This window comes from Tamandua tetradactyla, chromosome 4 (genome assembly GCF_023851605.1).
Source record: "Tamandua tetradactyla isolate mTamTet1 chromosome 4, mTamTet1.pri, whole genome shotgun sequence".
Taxonomy (NCBI): Eukaryota; Metazoa; Chordata; class Mammalia; order Pilosa; family Myrmecophagidae; genus Tamandua; species Tamandua tetradactyla.
In genome coordinates this window covers 8266060-8283351 of record NC_135330.1, presented here as the reverse complement: position 1 = coordinate 8283351, position 17292 = coordinate 8266060, and the positions used below count along the sequence as shown (strand labels likewise).

General features: G+C 48.6%; 2 protein-coding genes across 8 annotated transcripts in view; one reads left to right on the top strand and one right to left on the bottom strand.

The window, feature by feature from the left end:
* Window positions 1–4035, top strand: part of ASH1L (ASH1 like histone lysine methyltransferase) — a 340594-nt gene extending 336559 nt beyond the window's left edge. For all 5 annotated transcript variants that reach the window (XM_077156397.1, XM_077156393.1, XM_077156395.1 and 2 more), the window contains 2 exons: window positions 868–1169; window positions 1565–4035. In XM_077156397.1, coding sequence (XP_077012512.1) covers window positions 868–1169; window positions 1565–1656 — 394 coding nt within the window. In that variant the 3' untranslated portion in view covers window positions 1657–4035. The remainder of the gene's footprint in view (window positions 1–867; window positions 1170–1564) is intronic.
* A 2416-nt stretch (window positions 4036–6451) lies between these two features.
* Window positions 6452–17029, bottom strand: RUSC1 (RUN and SH3 domain containing 1). Of its 3 annotated transcripts, XM_077156410.1 has the most exons (10): window positions 15639–17029; window positions 14966–15376; window positions 13848–13946; window positions 13576–13652; window positions 13272–13446; window positions 13094–13199; window positions 12855–12901; window positions 9343–9892; window positions 8626–8754; window positions 6452–7161 (listed from the first exon to the last, which is right to left on the bottom strand). In XM_077156410.1, the coding sequence occupies exons 1-10, from the start codon at window positions 17002–17004 to the stop codon at window positions 6993–6995; spliced, it is 3129 nt and encodes a 1042-aa protein (XP_077012525.1). In that variant the 5' UTR covers window positions 17005–17029; the 3' UTR covers window positions 6452–6992. The 3 variants fall into 3 exon arrangements, with proteins under 3 accessions (XP_077012525.1, XP_077012524.1, XP_077012523.1); XM_077156409.1 differs by lacking the exons at window positions 14966–15376; window positions 15639–17029 and adding an exon at window positions 14237–14507; XM_077156408.1 differs by lacking the exons at window positions 14966–15376; window positions 15639–17029 and adding an exon at window positions 14193–14312.
* Between the last annotated feature and the right edge of the window lie 263 nt (window positions 17030–17292).

Below are 17292 nucleotides of genomic sequence, written 5' to 3'. Positions count from 1 at the left end.
TTGCCCAGTGTAGTACCAACAGTAGCATGGAGGAACTAGACCTGGGTAGGTATGGTCTCAGTAAATGTGGCAGGGCCCGGAGGGGCTTGCAGAGAGGTAGAGATAGAGAAGTAAAAGAGGAATTGGAATAGAACTCCAGACATATTGAAAAAGTCTTTTTAGTTGTCCTCAAGCTTCCTCCATTTCCCCAGGGTACATCAGCTATCAAGGAACAGAAGTAGCCAGAAGTACACAGTTTTAGCTGAGCAAAGAGTAGTTTCATTTGGGTTCATATTTTTTTATTTTTCCATTTTTGTACATTAGAAGGGTATTCCTGCTGAAAGAGCCCAGAAGGCTTCTCTTCAATTTCTTCATCTGTTAAATGGGGTTATAACAACTGCTTTACCTATGTCAGTGGCCTACCATAAGGGGAAAAGTACTAGATAATAGATGTAAAAAGGAATTCCGGAAACATTAAAACTCTATTTAAATACTTATTATTGTGTTTGGACTGTTGGTATCAATAGTCTTGATACCAGTAGTATCAAATATTCTCTATACTTGTGAGCAATCAGTTAGAATCAGCTAAGTAATTTTATTGGCCCTGATATATTTTATGGACTCATATCTCATTTGTGCCTCAGACTCCAAAGAGGAAGAAGAAGAGAGGTTGAATTTTACAAATAGAGGTTAAATTTCAGAAAAGGGTAGTAATTTGTTCAAATAATTATAAAATAGTACAGTAAAGACCTGAGCCAAATTTCTTACCTCTTGAGACATAGCTCTAACGGTTAGACCACAGTATCTCACGCCATCCTGAGGCTTCTACCCTTCCATCCCCAAGTGCTCTGCTCAGCCTTGCCCTAAATTCATAAATCCTTCTGGCAGATCATCCTGGAAGTCTGAGCGCTCAAAACCACCCCTAAAAGACTTGGGCCAGGAAGATGATGCTCTACCCTTGATTGAAGAGGTTCTGGCCAGTCAGGAACAAGCAGTCAATGAGTTGCCCAACCTGGAAGAACCAGAACGGGAGGGGACAACTGCAGAAACCAGTGAGGGTGAAAAAAAAACAGAGGAAAGCAATCAAGAACCCCAACCAGCTTATACCCCTGAGGAACGACGGCATAACCAACGTGAAAGACTCAACCAGATCTTGCTCAATCTCCTTGAAAAAATCCCTGGAAAAAATGGTAAGGACTAGGTTCATATTTAGGGTTTAATACCAATGGGAAATAAGTGGGGAGGGAATGAAGAACAGCTTCTGATTACTGACCTGGAATGGGAAATATTCTAAGAAAACAGTGTAGTTCTTTCATAGGCCTGCTTTTTGTTATATCTTGGGAATGAAACTATATCTTGAAAGAGTCTGAAATAGTAAAAATTATGTAATTCTAAGTTATGCTTTAGGAGATGAGAGGATCTCCTTCCCTACAGAATAACACTTTTTATCTAGCACTGAAGGAGGGCTTAAATTGCTTAAATGTCAGAAAAAGAATACTTGAACTCCTGTGATCTCCTTGGAGGTCAAGTCTGGAAAAAGGAGTAGAAGGTGATATTTGATGAGCTTTCTTGATTCTGTTTTCAGCCATAGATGTGACCTACTTGCTGGAGGAAGGATCAGGCAGGAAACTGCGAAGGCGTACTTTGTTTATCCCAGAAAACAGCTTTCGGAAGTGAATCTCAGAGAATGAGAACCTCGAGCATCTGGGATCCAGTGGAGCTAGTCAGTCCTGCCTCCTGCTCTCTGGGTATAGACTGGGGTGGGAAGGGTCCGTCCAGTCAAGGAGAATGAGGCCATACCGTTGACATTAGGTACTTAGTAAGCCTTGGAGCTGTTGGAGAGGAAGTGGAAAGGGAATCTGTCTAAGACAGTTCATTTTAATTTATTTTCCTCTCCATTTGCTTCACCCTAAGAATTAGTAATGTGGGGAGGAGGGAGGAGCACATTGGGGATGACCAGAGCCTATTGGTACTTCGGAACACATGCCCCTCCCCCCAGCTTGGGTTTCCCTGTGTCATCCCCAGATCCTACAGGCACTGCTAAGAAGCTGCTTCCCATACCCAGGTGTAATTCAGAATCAAAAGGGATGGGGCTAGGATCCCCACTCCGACCCATCTGTTCTCTACAGGCTCCAGGAGCTACCCCAGACACCTAAACAAAAACGGTAGCTGAGGCCTCTTTCCACATCCCTGACTAGGAAAGTTTTTCTGTCCTTTCTTGCCCAACCAGGTCAAAGTAAAATGTGAGTTGACAACTCAAAGCACTTGTAACTGCTGCCCCTCTCCTTACCTCTACTCCTCAAAAAGGGATCATTGGCTAGGGAGGGCCCCCATGGGGTCAGAAGGGCACAGTACTTCTTGTAATTATTTTTATTTGTTCTACCCTTCATAACTTGCCCAACAGTTTTTTTTCTAATAAGAAGGCCAGGCCCCCGCCAGCACATGTGCTGTTTTTGATGCGCTGTGGTTCCTGTGTGTCTGCTGTGCTGTGCGAGTGGAAATTCATTTCAAAATAAAAACATTTAAAAACCTACGTAAGAGCTCTACCCTCCCCCCAACAAGTCACTACATAAACTATTGAACAGTATTCACCTATCAAGAGTATTTGTCATGACTGTAGATTATCAACTGAAAACACTACTTTTATGTTCTTAATTGTACAGTTCATGATGTCCATCTCTTAAAGAGACAGTGTGTTCTCCACACACCTTGTCCCATCTTCCCTCCATCCTCCGGAGTGACTTCATAGTCAGGAGGGATATTCAGGGTGTCTCTCTTCTTCTCATTCTCTTGACCAGAAGTTACCAGATTATACTGTCTCTTTAAAAATAAAATTTAAAAAGCTTTGTTTTGTTGTCTTTTGAGACATACATATGCATATACTTTTAGATGTTCTTATAAGAGAAAAGATGGTTTTTAAATGTGCCAAGTCGTGTGTGTGTGTGTGTGTGTGTGTGTGTGTATACATATATATATCTGCTGCGTGATTGGTAAGCAATACAAGTAGTAAAAATGTTCCCATTACTTTTTTCCTAATATTGGACCAATGTTGTCCTAATTGTACATTTCCCTTATGATGACGACACTTTGACTTGTTTAGGTAGAAACCTTGACCACCTTCCATTCCACTGAATCTTTTTTTTCTTTTATCTCCTTTCTGTGTCAATCTTGAGGGAAAAAACAAAACAAAAGAGACAGGGGATGCCAAAGATCCCCTTGAGCAAAGAAAAAGCAGAATAAATATTTTATTAAAGAAAAAAGAGAATTAAGAAAATAGTTTGGAGTATTTTCTTACTGTAGAGAAGCACTGTACATTACTAAGAGACCTGGGTATAAGATACTCACGTGTGGAGTTGGAAAAATCGCATGTCCAAGCCCGTTTGAGTGGTTTCTTTTGGTTTTCATTGCAGGGAGAGGGTGGGAGGGAGGTGGGAATAGGGGCACTTTGGGGGTCTCCTTTTAGTCAAAAGCAGGAAAATGACAAGAAAGAGAAGATTAAAATTGATTGTTTCCTTTAATAGTGTTAAACACTAAAATTTTAAAAAAAGACAAAAAAGAAAGAAAAAAAACTTTGTAAAACGCAAGAACAGAAGCAAAAGACACTACGCTCTGTCATTTTATCTTTCTTTTGTTGAAAGACTAAAAACTGAAATGTTTTTTAGACAATCAAATGTTAGGTAAGTGCAAAAACTTGTTTTTTCTTACTGGTGTAGAAATTAATGCCTTTTTTTATTTTTCAGTTATTTTATAATAACGAAATAAAAAGAAACCCCCAGCTGCTAGGCGGGTTTTGGTGTTTGAAATGCGGGGCAAAGCACTACATCACTGCAAATAGATACAGAGTTAGTCTGCATGTCTGTAGGCTGTGTGATTGCGGAAAATATAAATGCTGCTAATATATTTCCTTTTTACAGAAGCATATCTAAATAGATGATTGTTTTGATGTTAATCTTTGTAAATTATGTATTACCAATTTTAACATTGGATGTAATTGCATAAAAAGCTTGCATCTCAATCCTTGAAAGTCTAGTATTAAATGGAAAAACTTTTCCTAACTGCGGTGTGGTGAGCTTGCTGTGTTTTCTCTTTCCTACACTCCATTTATCTTCTAGTATCTCCTCCGTCCTGTTTCTAAAGGGATCTTTCTAAAACAACATCATCAGCATCCTGGGCCCCACACAGAGCACGCTCACCGATGCTGACTACTGGATAAATTCACTTCCTTAGTTTTACGATCTTCCTAGTCTCAGCCTAGCCTAAAGTAATCAGCCTAATAATCACCCACACCAAATGTCTATCTGTTTCTCAAACATGCCGTTATCCCTTGCACAAATATGCATCACCTCATTTTATGCTCATAAACAACCTCTGAAGTTGGCAATAATAACTTTAGGCCCCATTTTTTTAGGCAGCTATGTACTAGACTATTCTAAACTGTTTACATGTATTCATTTATTTCATTAATCCTCAAAACAGCCAATTTAGGTAGGTATCATATTCCAGTCATAGGTGAGGAAACTGAAGCAACCAAGAAGTAACCTACCCAAGATCATATATAGGTGGGTAGTTAATCCAGATAACAGCCCTCTCAAGTTGTTCTCATTTTATTGAATGAAAACCAAAGCTCAGGGAAATTAAATAACTCAACAAAGAACACCTAGTAACTAGTGTTAGAACCAGAACTCCAAAGTCTGTATGCTCGTCCACAAACAAGAAAGGGTGAGGCATAGCCAGAGTGACCCTACTAATGAAGGAAGAAAAAACCCGCTCCTACCAACAACTGGAAACCCCAATAAAATCTTTGTCTTAGACATGGATCAGACATCCAGGCTAGTAGTTCAGCTAGAATCCAGTTGCTCAGAAGCAGTAAGACAACTGGCTGTAAGAGCTCATGCTGTCCTCCTACAAGGATTTAGGGTTCTAGATTCTGGATTAAGGTGCCCTGCTGTTACATGCAGTCTTTTCACAACTGCAAAGCAATACATTGATAGTCACATTTTCTGAATTGAATCTTTTTATCTTTGTACTTAACCTTTGGTATCTACTACAGCTGTTCTATTCTAGATAATATATAATGGTATAAAACTAAGTTTTGTATCGTTGGTTTGCTCTATTTCATGTTCTGCAAGGAAGTTCTACTGCTCTACTACCTCCTACCTGAAAGCCATTTAAATTGCAAATATCAGATCAAGCCAGAACTCACTGGAATTCTCAGTGTCATTCTAGGACTCTTTCTAGATATCTGTCATTACCCATTCTAAAGCAGAAGCACATGGGAGTGGGAGTCAGGAAACAGAGAAGACAAATTGACTCATGGGAAATGAAAACTCTATATTATTGCTTCTCAGACTTTAGAACTCATGGGACCCCCAAGGTTACCAAGCATATCTCACTTTGAGGAACATTGGTCCTATTGTCAAAGTAACAGCAGTCTCCCATTTCTACCACTTTATACTTTTAAACTTATTTTGCAGTAGTAAATAGTAAATAGTAGTAGTAATTTGCTATTGAAAAAGTTTCATAAATTTGAAAACTCAGACTCATAAGATATTCAGAGGCCCTCAGAATCCAATACGAGAGACAATGTCCTAGAAAACACCCAGAGGGCAAATTGAGATCTAAAACTGATGGGGCAGCAAGACGGAAAATGCAAAATGAAAGCAAAGAGCAGATAAATGACCTGAGTTGAGTTGACCAGGAATGGGGAATGTTTAAGTTTTAGAGGCTTTGAGCCTAACCAAGCCTGCTCCTAAGTACATCCAAAGCTTTGAGTCTAAGATGTTTGCTTCTCCAAATCCTCTATTCTATCACCTGCCCATTGTCCTCTCCAGCAAAGCTCTCAACAATGAAGGAAAACTTCCAGATTCCTTTCTCCTGTGTTTCATGAGTTTTTCAGCTTCCCCCTAACTTTGTTATTGCCTGATTATGAATATAGCTTTCTAGTCTTCTTATCTTTCTGGCGATTTCCCATCTATCTGGGCAATCCTTTCCAGTGATTCCTAACTCTATCCTCGAATCTCTAAAGAATCTTTTAGCAATTTTTATTATTTCAAAAGATTGAAAGGAAACTTAACTCCTAATAAAGTAATAAATGTCCAGTTATTTTGCTTTTACGTGAAATATCACTGCAGAGTAGTCATATTAATTAAATAGAAAAGACTATTACTTCTTGTAATACTTTAATCTTTCCTTTCACCTCGGATATGATCTAGAAGTAGGATAAGGGCTAAATCCTCCCTAATCCCCCATATTTACTCAGGCTCCTACCATATCAACCTAACAAAGCAAAGCAATCCAGTCTCAGAATAGAGAACACTTCTGAGATTTAAACAACAATCAGGGACCACTTGCCCTTTCTTGGGGAACAGTAAAGAGCTGAACCTGGGCTAGGAAGGGAGCATCATAAGAGGGCCTCCCTGCCCTCCCCCACAGCACAGGTCCTGGAGCCCACAGTGACACACACACACACACCTTCAACTCCCACACTTTATTGGGACAAATGAGGAAAGAGGCAGACCAATACCACAGGCCCACCAACCAGGGTTGTCCAGGCTTCAGCACCTAGTACAGCATGAATGTTCAATAAATACAGGCAACATAGAATGCATGGAGGAGAGATGATTCCATACACAGGAAGGATGCTAGAGGGCCTTCTAGCCTTGGGAACCAAGGTATATACCATATTGGCACAGTCCACTTACAGATGAAGAAGTTAGGGTGGGGGCAGATTCCCATTTTGCAGATAGGAAGGGAGATGCTCCCTTAAATAAAAAGGAAAGAGACTGCATAGAGGGGAATTCCTTTTTACATATTTGGAAGAAGGGCAGATTTCACCTTACAAATGGGCAAGGAAGAGAAGAAGGAAAGTTTATTTTAAATATTAGATGTGGGAAGAAGTGTCATTTTACAGACAGGGAAAATGCTTCTGGGATGACAGCTTCCATGGATTCGTGCTCATGGGCCATTCCATTCCCAGGTGGAGGTGGGCACATATGCAGGAAAGGGTCCCAGGGCTAGAGAACAAGGGAGGTATACCCCACAGGCACCAGCCCTTCTGCTCCATCCCGCCCACAGCGGAGCCAGTCCTCATCCACCGTGGCGACGACACGCAGCACCTCCCCACGCCTGAAGCTTAGCTGGTCTGGTCCTGCAGCAGTGTGGTCACAGAGTGCCCGGACCGCCCTGAGAGGAGCCAGAGGGAGATGCTGGGGTGAAGTGAGGGGGGCGTGGGGCTCAGCTACCTCCAAGCCTCCCCTCCCCACTATGTGTAGCACCCCTGTTGGTTCAGCTCAGTAAACAATGACTGGGTTCTGGAAGAGACTCAGGGACCATGGGGCTCCAATGTTCTCCTGTGCTCTATAGCTACTTACCTGACAATGTTTGCACTTCTCTCTGGTGCTTCGTTTCAACATATGCACACTTAAATGACTCATCCAAACCACTCTGTGTCTCCTAGAGTGGTAAATGGCACCACCTTCTACTCAACTGCTCCTAGCAAAAGCCCAGTGTCTCAACTCCTCACATCTAATCCATCACCAAAATTCATATGGTGCTTAGTGTTTTATCTCCTCCTCTATCTACTCTTTCTCTTCAACTCCACTGCTACCATTCTGCTTTAGGCCTCTAGTGTCTCTGGACCACTGCAGAGTAATCTAACTGGTCTCCTTGAATCTTCCGTTAACCTCCCTCTGCAAGGCCATTCTCTGCAAAGCAGTTGGAGATCTTTCTAGAACACAAGCAAGCACATTACTCCCGGACTAAGGACCCTTCAGTAGCTCCCAGTGCCTCACAAGAAAGCCCAGCCTCCTTGGCTGGCACACTGACCCTCCAGCCTCCCCATCAGTACTGTCAGCATCCTCCACTCCTGCCACGTGTACCCACAGTTTCTCAGGCTTCTCCACCTTTGCATACTGTTGTCCCCTGCCAGATGCTCATCCACACACTATCACTGAGCCTTTCCTGGTTAGATGCCGGAGAAACAATGTCTATATGGCCCCAAAAAACTCAGTCTTTCATTCATAGGGTCTTTACCATACAGGACTGAGATTCCTCATTAATTCACCAGTGTTTTCCACTGGACTACAAGCTTCCTGAGGACAGGGACTCCAGTACGTTTATTTTTGTACTCCCTCCACTGTCATAATACTTGGCATAAAGTACTCAAAAAATATTGCTGAATGAATGAAAAACAGCTTAGTTCAATGGACTGAGAACCCAAAGAAAGCGAGACTCCAAAGTAGAAGCAACCTTTGGTACCAGCTTAGATGAGCCCACTAAAGGGAAGCATGGTCCCTCAGTGGACACCCATGGGTACATGTGTATGCACACAAAATAATAAAAATTAACACCAACTGGGCACCTACTATGTGCCAAATGCTTTCATAAAATTATCTTTAGTCTTCTCTCTCAGCAACCATAACAGAAAAATATTTATTTAATCATCTCCTGTTTACAGAAACTAAGACTTGTAGAGAAATTGTCACACAGATTTTAAAAACTGGCAAAGATGCAATGCAAACCAAGCATTGTCTAACTTTAAAGCCCAGAGCCTTTCACACTAATTCCCATCCACTCTGTGAAGACAGATACACACATATATAGCGCACATGGGTTACACACCAATGCATTCTCACCCTTCCTTTTTACCTCTGGGTCTGTAGTGGGCTGGAGGCTGAGGCCTCGAGCTCCTCAGGAGAAGAGGGAGTCTCGGGAGATGCCCCCCACTTCACCAGAGCCAACACACTCACGGCGGGGGGCAGCCAGCTGGATGGTCTCCTGGAGGAAAGGAGTTAGGGTCATGGAGATCACCCCACCTCCAGAAAGAATCCAAGAAACCAGGGGCTTGGAGGAAAAGAGAGGCTGAGAGGCCTGTTCAAAAAAGGTCAGGAGTTGGTCACTACTTAGGGCACAGTGGCAGCTGTGGGTCACTGGTAGCTTTTGGGTGATTAGGGAGGTGACAGCAAAGGTTCACATGGCCAGAAGTCACAAGAGTCCTGTGGCTACAGAAGCTCAGAGAGATTTCAGGGGGTCACTAGAGAGCCCCTGAAGCCATTAAAGAGTCACCAAAGGTCAAGCCCTAGAGCAGGGGTAGGCAAACTTTCTCTTATTATAAAGCCAGATCGTACATATTTTAGACTTTGAGAGCCAAGAAGTAAAATCAAGAGCCTTTGGAGGTACTCATGCAACCATTAAAATGTAACCACTTAAAAATGTAAAAACCATTTTTAACTCACGGCTATAGAAAAGCAGACTGCCAATCCCTGATCCAGAGGATCCTAGGGAGTTTCAAATTAGGGCCACTGGAGGACTGGGGGGAAGGGGAATATCAGAGGTCACACAGGGAATCAGGCACCACCCCATTACCTGGATTTTAGGCCTCCATTCTCTGTTTCTGTGGCGCCCCCAGGCACTCCAAACAGCCTCCCCAGCCACACGCCTCTGCCTGGTGCCGTTTCCTCTGCAGGCGGGAGTCTTTCCTGTGCACCTTCAGCTGTAGTCCCATGGCGTCTGGGGCCCCACCGGGTAAGGGGGAAGCCCTCGGTACCCCCAGATGCATAGACCCGGGAAGCCTGGGTCAGCTGCTCCCACCAGCTACCTGATGTGGGTGGACTTGGGGGGGCTGATGGGCCCAAAGGGGCCTCCCCCGAAGTCCCCCGCAAGCTCTGGGCCAGCCGACCCCCCCAGTGCAGCATAGCCTGCACTGTCTGCTGTAGGGCTGGAGGTGGGCCTGGGGAGACAGGGGCCTGAGGCGGGCCCAGGGGCAGGTGGTGGTGGTGCTCAAAGAGCAGGTCCAGGTGGAAGGTGAGCACGGACAATGGCTGCAGCAGGAGCAGCAGCTCCGTGGACAGGGAAGGGCAGCCACCCCGGGCCAGGGAGAAGAATCCAGTGGGCAGGTACAGGAGGGACAGCAAACCTGGGGAAGAGTAGGCCACCATCAGCTCCCATCCTAGGCTTGGTCCCAGAGGACTCTCCACATCAGCCTCACTCTGGGCTAAGCACTGGGGCAAGGGGTGGGGTGCAGGGAAGGACATGGTGGGGTTACCAGACTGACACATCCCTGTGCATGTGGAGCCGCAGCCTAGCAAGAGAGATAAACCCACACAGAACAAGTGGTGACAAGTAACTGAGGAGGAGCATAAAGGCTAGGAAGGAGCAAGACATGGGGTGTCATAGGGACACACACAAAACTGGGGGCAAGGCCAGTCTGGGGATGAGTGGGGAGCCTCACTGAGGAGGACCCTAAAAGGATGAATAAAGATCAGGAACAAGACAAGGATGTCCACTATCACCATTATTATTCAACATTGTGTTGGAGGTTCTAGCCAGAGCAATTAGACAAGAAAAAGAAATACAAGGCATCAAAATTGGAAAGGAAGAAGTAAAGCTATCACTGTTTGCAGACGATATGATACTATACGTCGAAAACCTGGAAAAATCCACAACAAAACTACTAGAGCTAATAAATGAGTACAGCAAAGTAGCAGATTACAAGATCAACATTCAAAAATCTGTAGTGTTTCTATACACTAGTAATGAACAAGCTGAGGGGGAAATCAAGAAACGAATCCCATTTACAATCGCAACTAAAAGAATAAAATACCTAGGAATAAATTTAACTAAAGAGACAAAAAAACTATATAAAGAAAACTACAAAAAACTGCTAAAAGAAATCACAGAAAACCTAAATAGATGGAAGGGCATACCGTGTTCATGGACTGGAAGACTAAATATAATTAAGATGTCAATCCTACCTAAATTGATCTACAGATTCAATGCAATACCAATCAAAATCCCAACAACTTATTTTTCAGAAATAGAAAAACCAATAAGCAAATTTATCTGGAAGGGCAGGGTGCCCCGAATTGCTAAAAACATCTTGAGGGAAAAAAACGAAGCTGGAGGTCTCGCGCTGCCGGACTTTAAGGCATATTATGAAGCCACAGTGGTCAAAACAGCATGATATTGGCATAAAGATAGATATATCGACCAATGGAATCGAATAGAGTGCTCAGATATAGACCCTCTCATCTATGGACATTTGATCTTTGATAAGGCAGTCAAGCCAACTCACCTGGGACACAACAGTCTCTTCAATAAATGGTGCCTAGAGAACTGGATATCCATATGCAAAAGAATGAAAGAAGACCCATATCTCACACCTTATACAAAAGTTAACTCAAAATGGATCAAAGATCTAAACATTAGGTCTAAGATCATAAAACAGTTAGAGGAAAATGTAGGGAGATATCTTATGAAACTTACAATTGGAGGCGGTTTTATGGACCTTAAACCTAAAGCAAGAGCACTGAAGAAAGAAATAAATAAATGGGAGCTCCTCAAAATTAAACACTTTTGTGCATCAAAGAACTTCATCAAGAAAGTAGAAAGACAGCCTACACAATGGGAGATAATATTTGGAAATGACATATCAGATAAAGGTCTAGTATCCAGAATTTATAAAGAGATTGTTCAACTCAACAACAAAAAGACAGCCAATCCAATTACAAAATGGGAAAAAGACTTGAACAGACACCTACCAGAAGAGGAAATACAAATGGCCAAAAGGCACATGAAGAGATGCTCAATGTCCCTGGCCATTAGAGAAATGCAAATCAAAACCACAATGAGATATCATCTCACACCCACCAGAATGGCCATTATCAACAAAACAGAAAATGACAAGTGCTGGAGAGGATGTGGAGAAAGAGGCACACTTATCCACTGTTGGTGGGAATGTCAAATGGTGCAACCACTGTGGAAGGCAGTTTGGCGGTTCCTCAAAAAGTTGAATATAGAATTGCCATACGACCCAGCAATACCATTGCTGGGTATCTACTCAAAGGACTTAAGGGCAAAGACACAAACGGACATTTGCACACCAATGTTTATAGCAGCGTTATTTACAATTGCAAAGAGATGGAAACAGCCGAAATGTCCATCAACAGACAAGTGGCTAAACAAACTGTGGTATATACATACGATGGAATATTATGCAGCTTTAAGACAGGATAAACTTATGAAGCATGTAATAACATGGATGGACCTAGAGAACATTATGCTGAGTGAGTCCAGCCAAAAACTAAAGGACAAATACTGTATGGTCCCACTGATGTGAACGGACATTCGAGAATAAACTTGGAATATGTCATTGGTAACAGAGTCCAACAGGAGTTAGAAACAGGGTAAGATAATGGGTAATTGGAGCTGAAGGGATACAGACTGTGCAACAGGACTAGATACAAAATCTCAAAAATGGACAGCACAATAATACCTAAGTGTATAGTAATCATGTTAAAACACTGAATGAAGCTGCATCTGAGCTATAGGTTTTTTTTTTTGTTTTGTTTTGTTTGTTTGTTTGTTTTACTATTATTATTACTTTTATTTCTTTTCTCTATATTAACATTCTATATCTTTTTCTGTTGTGTTGCTAGTTCTTCTAAACCGATGCAAATGTACTAAGAAACGATGATCATGCATCTATGTGATGATGTTAAGAATTACTGATTGCATACGTAGAATGGTATGATTTCTAAATGCTGGGTTAATTTCTTTTTTTCCGTTAATTAAAAAAAAAAAAAGGATGAATAAAGGTTACTGAAAAAGCAGGAGGGACAGGAAGAACTGTTCTAGGTATGGGAGACAACTTATATGAGGCCCTGGGGCAGACAGAAGCCAGATGACCAAGTCTTTGGAGGGCACAGTGAGGATTTGGGCAATAGGACTCCTTAGAAGAGTTTTGAACATAAGAATAATAAGATCAAAGATTCGTATTAATATAATTTTGGTATCTGTGGGAACCAACAGGAAAGATCCCATACCCTCCTTCCCCCACAGCCCAGCAACCCACACCCAATTCCACCTGAGCCTCTGACCTGCATCCTCCTGGAGACTGGAAAACCACAGCTCCAACTGCTTAGTACTGGGGGGGAAAAGAGAAAACGGAAATTCAGGGAAATGAGAGACTCCAGCCCCCTCTGGCTGGGGGATGAGAGATAAGACTGAAAGAAGGGGAGGCTCTCTCTGAGGACATGGATACCGCTACTGAGCCCTACCCACTGTCCCCACACCCCCAGGCCATGGAAGGGACCCTGGGAAGGAGGTGGCCACTCACTTGAGGAGGCCCAGGATGAAGGCGTGGAAGCGACTGCGGCTGCTGTTCAGGGGGGCCAGACGACTGACCTGGCCATACAGGGCTCCCAGGGAGCGGGTGCTGGAGCCTGAGAACACCCAGGGTATGTCAGCCAGGCCCTGGCCCTGCCTGTGTCCCAGCCCCATGCCCGCCCCCTCACCTGGCTTCACAGATGCCTCCACCACGCTCCAGGGGCTGCTCCTGCGTTGCCCGGTGATGAGGTCCTTCCGGAAAGGCTTCAGCCCATCAGCCACCAGTGTGTGGAGGGCCGGGCACAGGGTGGTCAGCACTAGGTGCCCCACATCTGGACTCAACCGGCTATCCCCCAGCTGGGCCTGAAGGACATGCAGTGGGGATGGAGCCAGGGATGCCTCCAGCTCCTCCCCACCAGCTGTTCCTGCACCCCCAAGCTACAGTAAGTAGCCCCCACCCCCACCCCAGCTCTCACCCCAGGCCACCTTCACCTTCTGAACCAAGTTCCGGGCAGCCCCGAAGTGCGAGATGATTTTATCCACTGATGCACTGACGGCTATCAGGAGACCTGGCAAGGCAGGGGGAGGGGCAGAGTGGGGCGAAGACGGATCAAAGTCCCCTCTCTATTCCGGGGCATACCCAAGGGACATCTCCCCAGTCCAAGAGAAAAGTGGACTAGGGGGTCAGGTCTACACCGATCCCTTAGAGCCTGGGAGAGGAGGGCCTGAGTGAGAGGCAGCTTATTCGGAGGGCAGGGCCCTACCTTTTTTCTGCTCCTGAAGCTGACCAGTCCCACTCTGGGCTTCTGCCATCCACAGCTGCTGAGCCCCGGGGACACCGGCAAACGACCAGGAACTACGGACTGGAGTAAGGCAAGACGGGTGGGGTGAGACTGACCGAGGGGTGCCTCCCGGACTCCGGGCTTCCGCACCCTGAGGGTCGCAGCGCCCTTGATCCCGGTGGGTCTCGGGGAGCGGGCGGGGTCGCAGGGTCGAGGGAAACACGGGGCGGCTCGACCCGGGCCCCTAAAGTGAAACCCTACACTTATCCCAGCACTCCCCGCCCCCGCGTTCCCATCTCCCTTCCTCAGGGCCCACGCAGCTCCCACCTCCTCGATCCCGGAAGTCCCTGCCCCGGGGCAGGCGCGCTCACCTCCCGCAGGCCGGCCTGGGGCCTGCGGGGCGGGACGTGACCGAGCAAGGGAAGGGGAGGCCAGCCCCGCGCCCGCCCGCGGAGACACGGGGAACACGTGAGGGGGCCTGGACCAATGGAAAGACAGACAGACGGGAAAGGGAGGAGAGACGGAGGGAGACGAGCCCCAACGGCCGGGAGGCTGTAAGGTGGCAGAAAGGGGAAACCGGGGGCCGCGACTGCCTCTAGGTGGGGAGGACGTGGGCCTGGCCGCGTGGAGAGGGCGGGGCCAGAATCGCTCTCCGGCCCATGACCTCAGGGACACTCAGCCTCCGCCTTTCCCGAGCAAGGTGGGGGTCAGGCCCGAACTGCAGGTGCCAAGGGATTCTACAGAGAATGTCATGCAAGCTCCTTAACAGAGAACTTGCTGGGACTCCCACCAAGCCTGGGTGTGGAAGCCGAGGAAGCCCGCAACCACTACGTCCAGGGCGGGCGTGCAGGGAAAGGGGCCAGGCCACCCAGCGGAGAGAGCAGTCGCCCTCCCCTAGCGCGAGGAGCGGGTCCAGACTCCCCAGGACCAGGGAACTTGCTGAGAATCTGCCCCGGCGCCCGGAAACACAGCCGAGAGCTAAAGCTCAGGGCCGCGTGGAATGGGCGGGGGCCGGGGCGGAGCGAGTGGCGGGGCCTCGACGTGGGCGGGGCGGCCAAGCCGGAGGCGTGGCGCTCGGGGCTTGCCCGGGTCCGTCTTACGTAGCCTGGGCGGAGGCGGTGGGCTCCGGATCCAGCGAGGGGCCTTCGGCGGACGAGATGGCGGTGGCAGCGGGGGAGCGGGCACCTGGCGGGGTGGGGGAGCCGCGGCGGGGAAGGTGCTACTTCTGGGAAAGAGCGGGGACAGCAGCAGTGCCAGTTCGGGACTGGCCAGGCAGGGCAAGGCCCCCCGAGCCGGAGGCGAATAGGCGCCCACCGGGGACAGGCGGACAGGCAGCAGCTGCTCGTCGGAGGGGCTCGGCGCCCCCAGCAGCCGCAGCCCCGCGCCGGGCCAGCCGGCCAGAGGCGCCAGGAGCAGAGACCCAGCTGCGCCAGCGCCCCCACCCTCCAACAGGGGGCGCCCGTCTGCCGAGAACCGGAAAACCAGGGGCGGAGGGAGCAGAAGGGGACCGGCTGCAAGCGGGATGGCAGGAAGGGTAGAAGGGCAGCGGGACGGGCAGCCAGGCGAGGAGGAGCAGGAGAAAGAGGGAGCAAAGAGTTAGTCCCGTAACCCAGTCACCCACCCGGGTTCCCTTTCCCCGAAGCGCTCCCTGGCAGAAGGGGATGGGAGGGCGGGTGACACAGAATGGAGAGGAGACAGGGGGCTGGGTTGGACGTCGGGAGGCCTGGCGGGGCCAAGGCCCAGCCCTCCCGGCTACCTCCTGCGGCCTCTTACCCTGGAGGCCCGCCTGCGCGCGGGGATCCTCCGGCTCCTTCGCGGCGGGTGCCTCCTCGCCAGCGGCGGGGCTGCCGCCTCTACCCTCCTCCGGCTGCCCCTCTGCAATGGGCTGCAGCCCGGGCCGGTTCTTCTTCCTCCGGGGAGGGACAGGTGGGGGTGCGGGCCGGGGCGGGACCAAGGCCCAGCCAGCTGGGGGGTCTCGGGGTGGGACTGGCGGGGGCGGGGCCCGGCTCCGGGACCGGAGTTCCTTGAAGGTAGTGACTTCCCGAGGAGGCGCCGGGGACCCGCCCAGCGACCCCGTGGGGGGCAGCTCGGTGTCGGGCGAGAAGACGATGAGCCAGTCGCTGCGGTCCTTCTTGGCCTGCGGCACCAGGGGCAGCCCCGGGCCCCGCTTGCGCTTCTGGGCCAGCTCGTGGAAGGACGTGATTGTCCGGTGGGGCACCGGCTCCTCGCTGACGTCACTTCTCCATCCCCCATCAAATTTCCCTGCATCTGTTTTCGAGCCAGAATCCGTTATTCCCGTGTTGGTTTTGCAACTGGAGTCGAATGTTCCAGGTTCAGTTTTCCAGCGGGAGTTAATATTCCCGTTAATTTTCCAACCAGAGTTATTGTTCTCAGCGACCTTCCAGCCAGCATCCGTTTTCTCCGTGTCAATTTTCCAGATGGGGTTGATTTTCCAACTGGGTTCCGTTTTCCCAGCGTCGATTTTCCCATCATCCGCCTCTGGGAACTCGGAGATAGGGAGATCCTGCTCCTCACTCTCTTCGTCTTCCTCCAGCCGCGGGGAAGGGGGTTCCTGGCAGGTGGTCAGGGCGTTGCAGTTGGAGTCCAGGCCGGGGCTGGGTGGAGAGGAAGCTCCGGAGCAGGAATCGGGAGAACAGCAGAAACTGTCCGGGGAACAGGCCCCAGGGCCTGCGGAAGCCAGCGGGGAGCCCTGCTCCAGGGGAACGATGCTGGGCTGGGGGTGGGCGTCCTCGCCCCCGGAGAGGTCCCTCGCGTAGACCGAAATGGGGGACTCATCGGGGCTAAGATCTGAGCAGGAGCTGAGAGAGGAGGAGCAGCCCGGGTCCGAGGGAGAGGCTGCCCCCTCATCCTCCTGTGTCGGCTCCTGCCGGTTTTCTAGACCTGGCCCGTGCTCCCGGCAGCACCGGCAGGGCACAGCTGGGCTATTGGAATTGGCGTCCACCAGAGTCCCGCTGCAGGGGCCCCTGCTTTCTTTGCCCCCAGTGTCCCCTGGAGGAGGAGAGGTGCTCAGGGGCCCCTCCCGGAGCTCGGGACGGCGGGACAAGTGCAGGCCCAGGGAGACGTGCTGGAGGTGGATGTGGTTGAGGTTGCAGAGCAAAGCCCTCTGAGGGGACAGCATGGTGCCAGCTGCGACGGGACGGCCTCTCGAGAATCAGGAGGGTCGGGCCTCGCACATCCACCTACCTGACAACCGCAGACGTAGACCTGGAAAACAGGGGCAGTGAACCCCAGCCCGTGAGGACGCGGCCGCGGGAAGGACACGGAGGTGACTAAAGGCTGCACAGGCCGGGAAGGCGCGGGTACTAGGGCCGATATTTAAATGAGGTGCGAATAGGCATCGACCGGCCCCTAGTTTCCACTGCGGTGTTGGAAGGTGGAGTCGAGTGTAACCCTCGGAGAACGGTGC